Source organism: Choloepus didactylus (assembly GCF_015220235.1).
Source record: "Choloepus didactylus isolate mChoDid1 chromosome 23 unlocalized genomic scaffold, mChoDid1.pri SUPER_23_unloc4, whole genome shotgun sequence".
Classification (NCBI taxonomy): domain Eukaryota; kingdom Metazoa; phylum Chordata; class Mammalia; order Pilosa; family Megalonychidae; genus Choloepus; species Choloepus didactylus.
Window position 1 is genome coordinate 456,511 of NW_023637598.1, and position 12,260 is coordinate 468,770.

Consider the following 12,260-nt stretch of genomic DNA (forward strand, 5'->3'; position numbering starts at 1 on the left):
ATACACAATGCACTGGTAGGAGCAGAAGCCAGGGAGCTGTCCCTGGTATCTCCTGTACTACCCCAGAGACTCAAGTAAGCACAAGGGCTCCAGGGTCTCCAGCCACTTTTCTGGATCCAAAGATGTCTCTGCCAATGCAGGCCTTTTGCTCATCTCTGGGCTGCAGCCCAGGGACAGGGCTGAATATTACTGTCTGTCCTGGCACAGCAATGCTTGTCACAGTGACACAGGCAGATGGGGAAGTGGGACAAAAAACCTGGACCCCACAGAGGATGTTGTATGACTCTTGTATTGTTGATGTTAAACACATTTACTCTTATTTCTGTAAAAAATTCCCCATTCAGAAATTGTCTCTCAGATGGTCACTAAATACACATAAAGACTTAAGAAAGTGTCCTCACAACAACACAACCACATCATGTATGGAATCTGAGAGATATTTGCTGCTAATTCCATGTGGCCCTGACATTCAGTGGAATCATGATGACTTAGTGAGGTGGGGCCACGTTCCTGGCTCAGAGATGCCAAGGCAGCCCTCAGGGGTGACACCTGCCACCCCCACAGCCCACAGCAGTGATCCCAGCACCAGACCCTAGCCTGGGCCATGGAATTCTGGGAAGTGAAAAGCAAATAATTAAAATTCAGCTGCAATGATGGAATTGGGGGCAAACATAACAAAAACTGAATGTGTACGGGCTAGACATGGTGGATTTTGTCATCCATGAGCTGAGAGAATCTAGTTGGGGTCCAGGTTCTGTAATGAGGTTATACCTCAATTCTGAGATGAAGATTTTAGCAACTAGTAAAGCCTGTAGGATACAAAAGCTTATACCTTTTCAAATTCTAAATTACATAGGGCCACCCCTTATCAAACTCAGGCAGCATGTTATTTTTGAAATATAAGATCATGTCAAAAAGAGAAATACTGTTTCCTTTTGTGATAAAAATAATTACACCTTAAAGAAGTGCCTGTGGAAAAGTTTAATAGCTCAATTACCTTAATAACAACTTTTTGTTCAAATAACTGAGGATGGTTTTGAAACAGAGAGAGGTTATTCATGTCAAATTCATTCCTCCCCTTGTTTCTGAATATAGAAAAGGGATGAAGATATTACTGCATGCAAAGTATTATTCCAAAATGTCCAGAGTCTCAATTTGCTCTCTGCTGTCAATTCCAAGACACATCCTGTTGGCCCTGCAGCTGGGAGCTGGAGAGTGAAACCCTCCATGTCCCTCAGATCTGTCCTTTCCCTCAGATCCCTGCTTCCCTGTTTGTTTCCATCCGGTCCTAGACTTGTCCCCTGTCCTCATATCCATGAAGGGTTTGTGGATCACAGGCACACAATTCCACTTCCCTTTACCAAGAAGATTAATATCTGCCCAAATCCATAGAAGGTGAGATGCCTGCCCTTATGGTGGTGACAAAGGCCCTGCCACAGACCATCTGTCAGGCCATGGTGCCACACACTTCTCCTCCCCTCCACTCCTCCACTCTTCCCCAAGCATTTTACATTGTTATTTTTTACTCCTCTGGGGGAAGCATCTGCTGAGCCCAGCTCCAGGCCTGCCTGTTCCTTCTCCCCTGGGAGGTCCCTGACCCTCCACAAGCCTGAGATTCACTTTCCCTTTCTACAGTTCCCCCACAGAAGATGCTTCCTGGACCCTGATCTCCTCTTACAGTGCCATCCCCTTTCATGGTGAGCATTTGTTTCATGTCTGACCCCTCTGCCAGGACAGGGACCAGCCCTCTCCTTGTCACATTTGGGATGAGCATCAGGTGTCACCCAGAGTAGAATGAGGGGATGTTGGTGACTGTGTGACTTGCTACAAAGAATGGACAAAGCCCTGACATGTAGGCCTTTGGGGCCCAGGCTAAATGAAATTTCTCCCTAGACACCATAAAGAGAGAGGTCTGGAGGCCAGAGAACCCCCTAGAATATCTATGGAAAGGCCCCTATGGTTCTGGGCCTGTGGGAACCATTTGGAGAATTCAAGTCAGAGAAAACAGTTGGTGTGGTGAGGCCTGATGACATCTGTCCTTACCTGCCCAGGTATCAAACATCTCCACAAAAACTGTATGACATTAAAAGATATACTTAGATTCCTATTCCACTTAAAACAACCACAGGAAAGTCCAGACAGAAAAAAATCTGTGTACAATAAGAACAAATTTTGTTACACCCAGGACAGAATCCTGACTTGAAAGGTACAATATAATGGTGCAGAATACACAAATTTTACTTAAGGAGACAAAGGCTGATTCATAAAGTAGAAAACACTGTTACACTACTTGCTGGTAAATGTTTAGTATAGTGGAGCTGTTAGTTTCTCCCAGATCACTAACATGAATTAAATTCCTATCAAAATTCTAAAAGCTTTGACTATCTTTGAGTGACTGTTGAATAGACATTGAGAAAATTTTCCTTCCTGGAAAACACCCCTCCCATGCAGCTTCCCTGAACAAGCCTCCAAAGCCTTCAAACCAGCACAGTTGACCCTTGTCTGATACCTAACATGGTGGCTAACATGCATTAGCTTTTTCCTGAACATTCTCTTTTGGTGTTAACCCCTTAGGATATAGTTTTTGCACATGATTGCAACTCCAATAGCCTTTCTGGAAATGGAAAACTGTTTAGTAATCAAGCATAGTGTGTCAGAATCACAAAAAGTAGGATTCAGTCCTTCTGTGTTTCACATAAACAGTGATTGGCCTGGTGAGCAGGAAATTCACAGCCAAGATCCCAGGCCTTTCAGCAATGGTGATGTCCTGTCCTGTGACCAGCAGGGGGCCCTGTGGGACTGCCCTGGGTTTCCTACACTGGGGCACAGTAAGGACCATTCACTCAAAGAGGGGCTGGGCCCTGTGCTCTCTGATGGGGACTCAGCAGCTGCATCCTCTCTGCCTGGCAGAGTCCCCTGAGCAAGGGGCTTTGTGTCATCTCAGCAGCTGCTTCCTCCCAGGGCTCTCCCAAGGGGCAAACCCAACCCTCATCCTCCTCATCAGGGCTCAGGGAGGGGCTGGGCAGGCAGTGGGTGGAAGCAAATTTGCATGAAGAGCCCCTCCCCTGGCAGAGGGTGGGAGAGAAAAGGAGGCTGGGGCAGCCCAGCTCCACTGTGGGCCACACAGGGCTGTGTCCACCATGGCCTGGACCCCTCTCCTCCTCATGCTCCTCTCTCACTGCACAGGTAGGGACAGGCTGCAGACACCCGGGGAAGCCCCCAGCCTGCATCAACCCCTCTCATTCAGACCTGCAGGAGCTTCACCCTGGTCCATGCCTGGTCACTCATGAGTGTCTGTGTTTGCAGGTTCCCTCTCCCAGCCTGTGGTGACCCAGCCACCCTCCCTCTCTGCATCTCTGGGATCCTCTGTGAGACTCACCTGCACCCTCAGCAGTGGCCTCAGTGTTGGTGGCTACTACATAAACTGGTACCAGCAGAAGCCAGGGAGCCCTCCCCGGTATCTCCTGTACTACTACTCAGACTCAAACAAGCACCAGGGCTCCGGGGTCCCCAGCCGCTTCTCTGGATCCAAAGACACCTCGGCCAATGCTGGCCTTCTGCTCATCTCTGGGCTCCAGGCTGAAGATGAGGCTGACTATTACTGTTTGATCTGGCACAGCAGTGCTGCTCACAGTGACACAGGCCAATGGGGAAGTGGGACAAAAACCCCAGCTGCTCAGGCTTTGGACCATAGCTCTTTTCTATTATAGTAACTTTCATGTCCACCTATTATGCCTGGAATTAGCTTCTGGCTTATGAGAGCTCTCCTCCAATTTCCCAATTGTCAGTCAGTGTTTCTGAGATCTCAGAAAACAAAAAGCAAAGAACACAATTCATGATATTGAAACTAATCCAGGTGACAAATGTTTCAGAGGATCAAAGCCTGTGAGGATGGCTGGCCTTTATCTTTTGGAGGAAGGCCCCTGTGTTGTCCCCAGCATTCTCTTTTGTTAGAGTCTCCTGGATGTTCAAGCACATGGACTGTCCCTCAACACATGGAGGCTGCACATTGGAAGTCATTGCAGAGCCTTCCCCTGTCCTCCCTGATGCCTGTGTTCAGGGCTGGCCGAGGCCCCCTGTGTTCCCAGGTTGAGGCACTATGGTGTGAAGTGCAGGGTGAAGATGAAGGCCCTGGGGGAATCTGGTGCAGAACTGGCCTGGCTCACTCACTGGTACCTACTCTTTCATGTGTAATGTCAGTAAGAGGGTGCCAGGCATGCAGGGATTTTGGAGACTGTGCCAGCAAACCTCTTGGAGGGATTGAAATGATGAAGGTGCTGGAGGCTCCATGTTTGCAGACCCACAGCCTGCTCCAATGATTTTGAGTGGAGGAGGCCCCACTGATGGGACTTTCCTAGAGCTGATTCCCCTCAGTACCCATTAGAGCACCTGTAGCTGGGTTTTCCTGAACCCGCAGATACAGACTTGGGTTCTCCTCTCCTCTCATTCCCTACTGAAGCTTTTGAGCAAATCTGTGCTTAGGGATGGGTCTGTGGAATATCATGGAGCAGAATACTCCCAGTGTTGCAAGAAGTAAGTCCACTCCATGAAGCTTCTGAGAAGGCCCCGGGGCCCCAGGTCACCATCTCCTGCACAGGAGAAGCAAAATACAGAAGGCTACCATGGAAACCTATACCAAGGGCTCCCACGCAGAGCCCTGAGTTTGTACCTAGTCCAGCAGTGATCATCCTTCAGGGATTTGGCCCAGTTCTCCATGTCTGGGTTTTGTCAGTCTCCTTTCCCAGTCCTGGGATCCAGCCTGAGGTTGAGGCTGAGCATCACTGTCACACAGCTGGATACACCATGATGCCACCAAGAGCTCCTGTCCCATGGGAAAGTGAGGTAAGGATCTGCCCTTATCTCTGCTGCCTGACCCACCACTGCCGTATCCTTCCCTGTGCCCCACACCATCTCAGAACTTGGCTTCTGCTGTCCCCTGTGCTACTAAACCTAGAGGGAATGATGCTGTCAACTCAGTTTATCTTTATGGGTCAAGTAAAATAATACCTCTCCTTACTGGTCTCCCAATGCAAAGAAGATCAACTTGAGCAAAAAAATGTCCCCCTCATTCTGAGTGAGGATGACAAGAGGGCAGAGTCCAGCACATGTAACCTGGGAGGCCCAGGTGTCCCTCTACCCAGCCCCCCAGGTGTCCTCTGTTCTGGTCCAGGCTGTGTAGATCATTCCTTAGCTTGGAAACCTTAGGTAATCTGGGTTTCCATCTTCATCCTCAGATGACACCCTCCAGGATCTCCTATCCTTCCCATGTAGAGAATTCTCTGATGACCCATCATGCAGCACTGCATCTGCTCATGCCCTGGGTTATTTCTTTAGACTCGTGCCATCTTCATTATCACCAACCTTTTCAATACTCTTCTTGTATTTGAAACTTCATGTACTTTATGAATATCTGCCTCTCTATGAAGAAGATAAATGGTGGACACTTTTTATAAACATATATTATTGAAAATTTTTGTTAATACATCAATGGAATTATACACACATAGGATTAATCCTATTAACTGTAACCATAAGGGAAGTAATAAAATTCAGAGTATATTTTTTTAAAAAAATGAACAAATGCAGTAGAATAAATTTAAGTCCTTCCCCACCTGTGAATTATCCCAAATGTCCATGGTGGGTGGAAAATCTTATGTCTTTGATCTTGCCAGGAAATGAGGACTCCTGTTCAGATTAAAGCCATTATGTTGGGAGGGGGTGTGGGAGGTTTGAAGAGAAACTGTGACCCTGTCACCTAGGAGAGCAGAGGATGAGTGGGAGGAGGAAGTGGTGCTGTGGGGCACTCTCTAATTCCCATCTGGTGCCCTTTCTCCCTGGGACCATGTGTTTGAGACACCTGAAAGCTAATAGAAATTTTGTTGTTCTCACTCCTCTCAGAGTCCCTGGTGGGAGCACAAAAACAGGCCATGTTCTCTGCAAACTGCTCAAATTACTTTGTTATTTGGGAACCAAGACCACAGCAGGTGCTTAATAAATATTTCTTTCACAAATAATTGTAGACAATCTTGAACAAGTAAATGACAAATTTTCTCAAATTACAAATGGGCATTTGTGTCTCTCCAACTTAACTCACAGTAGATAGAGGTTCCTAAGTGTCCTTTCTAGGCCTTTGACTCATCCCATGTTCACAGTCCCCATCTGTCATGGTGCATCTCACTGCTACTGCAAGAAGCTCATGGAGAGCCCAGACCCTCCCAGAGCTGAAGTTTCATATCTCCACCTATTTCAATTCACTTTACCTACTTTTCCAAAAGAGAAACACAAACCCTTACCACAGCTGCCTCTACAGCTTCTCTCTGATGTCTCTCCCAGAGGTAACATCAGGACCACCCAAGTGATCCACAAGATGAGAAACCTCAGATTTACAATGGACACCTCTCTCCCTGATCCAGAGGTCCAGCTGATAACCAGATGTGTGGGTTCTCTCTCCTCAACATCTTGAAAACTCATCTTTTCCTTCTGACTTGCCATTCTAATGTCTTCCTCCAAATCCCCATGGGATTTATTAATCATGGGATCTCATTGTCCTCTGATTCACTCCTGGGACCACCACTTCCTGCTTCCCCAGAGTCATTCTGTGCCCAATGCAGTACAACAGTTAGCTTAACCACTGGGGAGACTAAAACTAAATTGATTGGAAACTAGTTACTTTTAAAGTATGAGTTTGGGAACATTACAAAAATGCAATTATATGCTACATAATATACTATTGAAGTGATATATTTATAGCCTGTTTTAATTATTGAGTGAGGCTGTGGGATGTGGTGAACAGACTTGTATAATTTAAACAAGTTGAGTCATATTTATAATTTAAGCTGGATAATGATGGAAAGGGTCCATGGGCTATTCTCCATATTTTTTTTTGTAACTTCAAAACTTTCCATAATAACATGATTTTAAAAATAGTAATCAAGCACATCATATCTAGGAATGAGACCATCCATACTTGGACAGAGGGTGAGGTGGAGAGGGGTTGAAAGACTCTTGGTTCTCAGGTCCTGGGGCCATGCTGACATTGGGCCCTGTGACCAGCAGGGTGTGCTATGGGACTATATTGGGGTTCAGTAAATACCATCCACTCAAAGGGCCCTGGCTTGGGGTGGGTGGGTCCTGTGCTCACTGATGGACATTCAGGTGCTCCATCCTCCTGATTCTAGAAGATTCCCCTGAGCAGGGACCTTTGTGTCATCTCAGCAGTTGCTTCCTCCCAGGCTCCCCCCAGAGGTAACCACACCCTCCTCCTCCTCAGTCTACAGTGTGAGCTGAGCTCCACATCAGGGCTCAGGGAGGGGCTGGGCAGGCAGTGGGTGGAAGCAAATTTGCATGAAGAGCCCCTCCCCTGGCAGAGGGTGGGGGAGACAAGGAGGCTGGGGCAGCCCAGCTCCACTGTGGGCCACACAGGGCTGTGTCCACCATGGCCTGGAACCCTCTCCTCCTCATATTCCTCTCTCACTGCACAAGTAGGGACAGGCCTCAGAAACCCAGGTAAGATCTCCCAGACTAGGTCAGCCCAACTGGCTCAGATGTCACAGCACCCAAGTGTGTGATCTGTGTTTGCAGATTCCCTCTCCCAGCCTGACTGACTCAGCTGCCCCCCTGCATCCCTGGGAGCATCTGTGAGACTCACCTGCACCCTCAGCTGCAGCTTCAGTGTTGGTGGCTACTACATATCCTGGTACCAGCAGAAATCAGGGAGCCCTCCCAGTATCTTGTGAAATTCTACTCAGCCTCAGAGAAACACCAGGGCTCCAGGGTCCCCAGTCACTTCTCTGGCTTCAGGGATGCCTTGGCCAAAGCAGGCCTTTTGCTCATCCCTGGACTCCAGCCCAAGGCTCAGGCTGAATTTACTGCAGCACATACCACGGCAGCTCTGATGCTCAGACAGTGCTCCAGCCCTACAGGGAACAGAGACAGAAACCTCCATGTGGCCATGTCAGGTCAGCAGTGATGCTTGTCTCTGAGACCCTGTGCTCTGGATGCCCCTGGCTCATGTTCCAGCTCAGGTCTGACTTTAGCCCTGGAATCCACCTTGTGAAAGGCAGATCATGACCCCACCAACTTCAGAGGGCTGAGAGAGGAGAAATGAGGTTGTGGATTTGAACTCAGTAGAGTGTGTGACCCAGATTTACTGCTGTCATCATTAGCACCCCTTTCTCAGGCTATTCTAGGACCAGATGCATGAGAAACAGTCTCCTCCTGTTTCCACTCACTCCTGCTCATCCCCACCCCACCCCCACTCCCAAGACTCACCCATCAATGGAGGGGGCTTGGCAGAAATTTTTGACTTGGAAACACCTGATTGAAAACCTGGTGTTTCACACCCTGCATCCTGGAAATGCTTCTGCATTTCTCTCGGTGTTGGTGTTCATTTCTGTAGAAGGGACATAAACTATTGCCACATCAGCCTGCAGTGATGAGAACATGGATGGGGACATGGAGTCCATGCACTCAGGAGGGGCAGGGCCAGGCAGTGCTGTCATCCCCACTGGGGCCCAGGCATGTCCTCAGGGGTGAATGAAAGAGCACAGGGAGGCACAGGGGCCCCTGTGATCACACCCAGGCCAGGCCTTGGGTGCTGTAGAGAGAGCATCAGCTGTGCTGTGTGGGGACCTGAGCAGGTCCCAGCTCTGTCATGCAGAGGGCCTGGGGGGAGCCTCCTCACCACAGAGATGCCACAGGGAGAGGGGAAGAGCCCCAGTGAGTGGAGAGAGGAGCACAGGTTGGGGGATTTGTGCAGATAGTGATGAGATCCTCATGCTTCCCATCAGCCCCCAGGGGTATCATAACTGGGGCAAGAATGGATGGGGTCAGCAGCCCCTGCCATGTGGGGAAACCACTGTGTCCCCACAACCTATATCTTCAGACCTGTTGGGAACCCCACCCTCATCTTTGAGTGTTTTGAGGGGAGGGAGCATCTCAGGGCAGGAGGGGCCTGAAGCCAAATAAAGACTGTGGCTGCTTCAATGGGGTGATGGGAAAAATCTGGGATCTGTTCCATTCATTTCCTTATAAGTTTTACCAGTTTCTTAGAGGGTGAGAGACTGTAGAGACCTAAATCATATATATAGTCTATTGCTTTTTGTATAAATTGGTGTTCAGTATTTCTCCAGATATACAGCACCCTCAATCCTCAGCACCCCTCCCCTCTTTAATAATCAACATCATCTCTGGGATCACAGCTATCATTTCCTGCATTTTACTGAATGGGAAATTCAAGCTGGAGTTTAAACCAGTTAACCAGAGTTACTTAAGTAGTAACAACAAACAATTTCTATTTTTTATTAAAAAAATTAAGCCATTTATTGATAATTAACTTTTCTTAAAAAAAACACAAGAACAAGAATAAAATAAACACACCCAACAGCTCACTAGCCCTTGTAGGAAAGGAGGAAGCCCCAGAGAGAGCCTGCAAGTGTTTTTCTTTGTACTTGGTCTGAGTTTCCTCAGCCATTCTAGGGTCTCATGATTTCTCACCTTTTACAGGGGAAAGGAAACTGGCTAAAAGACTCATGTACAAGGTCACAAAAATTTAAAAACTATTTGAAGCTAATTGTTTGTACATTTTAATTTGCAACTTTGAGAGACAATAAAACAAACTCCAAATACATACTCCCAGCTAAGCTTTGTGGTCATTCTTTGAAATTGCATTTCTGAGTCTGGACTGCTTATGTTCCTTGACAGAGCTTTTTTTTCCCCCAGAGCACAGATCCTAAAGTCCATACGCACTCTCCAAGTTCAAGCATAAAGATTTGTTTCCAGAAAACCTCAGATTGCTGGAGAGTGTGATTTTCTTTAACATCTCTATAGTGTCTAGTGGGCATCATCTGCAGCAGGCTGGCCAGATGGCAGCACAGCACAGGGAGCCCATGTAGTCCACTCTCCCACTGCAAACCTGCTCCCTGATCAATCCAGCCACTGCCCCACAGTCAAGGCTGAACCCTGGAAATCGGTGCAGACCCTGGCTCCCTTCCTTCCGCAGTGTACTCTTATGCAACTGAATCCATTCTTCACCATTAATTAAGTGGAAATTTCAACAGCTGCCAGGCAGGTTCTCAGGATGCATCCTGGGAAGCAGCAGGAGGGTCCTGGCTTTCCAGGTCTGGAGTGGGGGCTGGCACAGCTTCTTTCTTCTGGGCTGCCAGGGACTCATGAATAGCTGTGTTCTAGTTTGCTAATGCTGCCGGAATACAAAACACTAGAAACTTTTTATAAAAGGGGGTTTATTTAGTTACACAGTTACAGTCTTAAGGCCATAAAGTGTCCAAGGTAACACATCAGCAATCAGGTACCTTCACTGGAGGATGGCCGATGGTGTCCAGAAAACCTCTGTTAGCTGGGAAGGCATGTGGCTGGCATCTGCTCCAAAGTTATGTTCAAAATGGCTTTCTCCCAGAATGCTCCTCTCTAGGCTGCAGTTCCTCAAAAATGTCACTCTTAGTTGCACTTGGGATATTTATCCTCTCTCAGCTTCTCTGGGGCAAAAGTCTGCTTTCAATGGTCATCTTCAAACTGTCTCTCATCTGCAGATCCTGTGCTTTCTTCAAAGTGTCCCTCTTGGCTGTAGCTCCTCTTCAAAACATCACTCACAGCTGCAGCTGCACTGAGTTGCCCCTGTCTGTCAGCTCATTTATATGGCTCCAGTGACTCAACTTAGAACCACCCCAAATGGGTGGAGCAACACCTCTATGGAAATTATCCAATCAGAATCATCACCCACAGCTGGGTGGGGTGCATCTCCAAAGAAACACGCAAAGAATTATAATCTAATCAACACCAATAATGTCTATCCACACAAGTTTACATCAAAGATAATGGAATTTGGGGGACACAATATATTCAAACTGGCACAAGTTGGTTCTATCTGTGGCCTCAAGATATGATTTAGTTTTGAATCCACCACCTAAGAAATAATTGCCAATTCCAGCTTTCAGCATCCCTGACTGAACCACACTCTGCCTCAGCCCATTTCAAAATTCATTTTTATTCATCATAGGACTCCATTCCTGCTTTTCCAGATATGTTGACATAAAATTATCCATCCTCTGCCTCAGGTTTTGGTGAGCTGACTTGATATCCATGTCAGCTAGGCAGTCCCAGCAGAAGCTGTCAAACAGGCCCTGACTCTTAAGCTGCTCCATGATGAGGGCAATGAGATATGGGTCACTGGGGGCACAGCAAGGTAGGGTGATGGTCACTGTCTGCCATGGCTATGCCCCCAGCCCCCAAAGGAGACTGCCGCCTCTTCTCAGGGTGGGAGGGCCTGGGTCAGGTAGAGGGGGATGAAGTGGTGGTGGGGAAGCCAGAGAGTAAGGCAGGTCCCAGCTAGGCAAGGGGGGTGGCAGAGGCAGCTGGGGAGGTGGCAACATAGGCAGTGGATGTAGCCACGCCAGTGGTAGAAACACACCCAAACCAGATTTGGTTTCACTGTTCCCAACTTCTACAAATCAAACTTTACCTTTTTGCCACTCACAAATACATCTTAAATAAGTGTAAATAAATGACCCTGCAAAATTGAAAAATACCTCAATGGATTGGCCATTTTTAAGTCCCTGCCCACAGTTGATGTGGAAGGTTCTAGTCTGTGGCAGTCAGTCCTGGGGACCAGGCCCAGTCGGAGTCTGCAGCCTGAAAGATGGTCCCCCCTAACTGAGGGGGCCTTGCTCAGACTTCAAAATATGGTGTGGGAGAAATGCATTGATTTGAAAGTTTCCTTCACCTGCATTCCCAGAAAATTCTGGTACAAGAAATATTTTTATAGACATCTGTGTTGGAGGGTCAAGAGGCCAGTGAACTGAGAGAAAGATACTTCACCCCTCTCCAGGGAAATTTCTCAGCATGCATGGCAATCATTCCTAGGGCCTAGGAACAAACAATGCACAGAGCCCCGCATTTCAACTCCTAGTGCCTGAAATCCCATAAAGCCACAGGCCTTTCTGGCTGGGTGCTCTCATCCTTGCAGTCCTGGGCTTGTGGGACAGAGGAAATCAGCCCATTATTTTGTCCCTTTGGGACATTTTCATTCTATAGAGTCTACCTCAAGTGTGTCCTAATTGTTTCTGCCTGCTTCCCTCCTTCTCCTTTCTCCCTTTCCCAAGAGTATTGATTCCATGTTCTTCCACTTATCCCTCCTCATGGAGACCCATTCTCCCTTCTGTCCTTCTCCAGGCTGCAGTTCCAGGCTTCACCAGGGAGGGCGCTCATGGCTCCTTGCTACCTCAGAGATGAGCTCACAGGGAGGC

At 47.8% G+C, this 12,260-nt stretch overlaps 1 gene segment (V, D, J or C); it reads left to right on the forward strand.

The window, feature by feature from the left end:
- The first annotated feature begins 3,076 nt into the window (after nucleotides 1–3,076).
- On the forward strand, nucleotides 3,077–4,093 carry LOC119525049. The segment is given in 3 exon segments: nucleotides 3,077–3,186; nucleotides 3,307–3,654; nucleotides 4,089–4,093. Coding segments are annotated over 3 exon segments (399 nt in total).
- The last annotated feature ends 8,167 nt before the right edge of the window (nucleotides 4,094–12,260 follow it).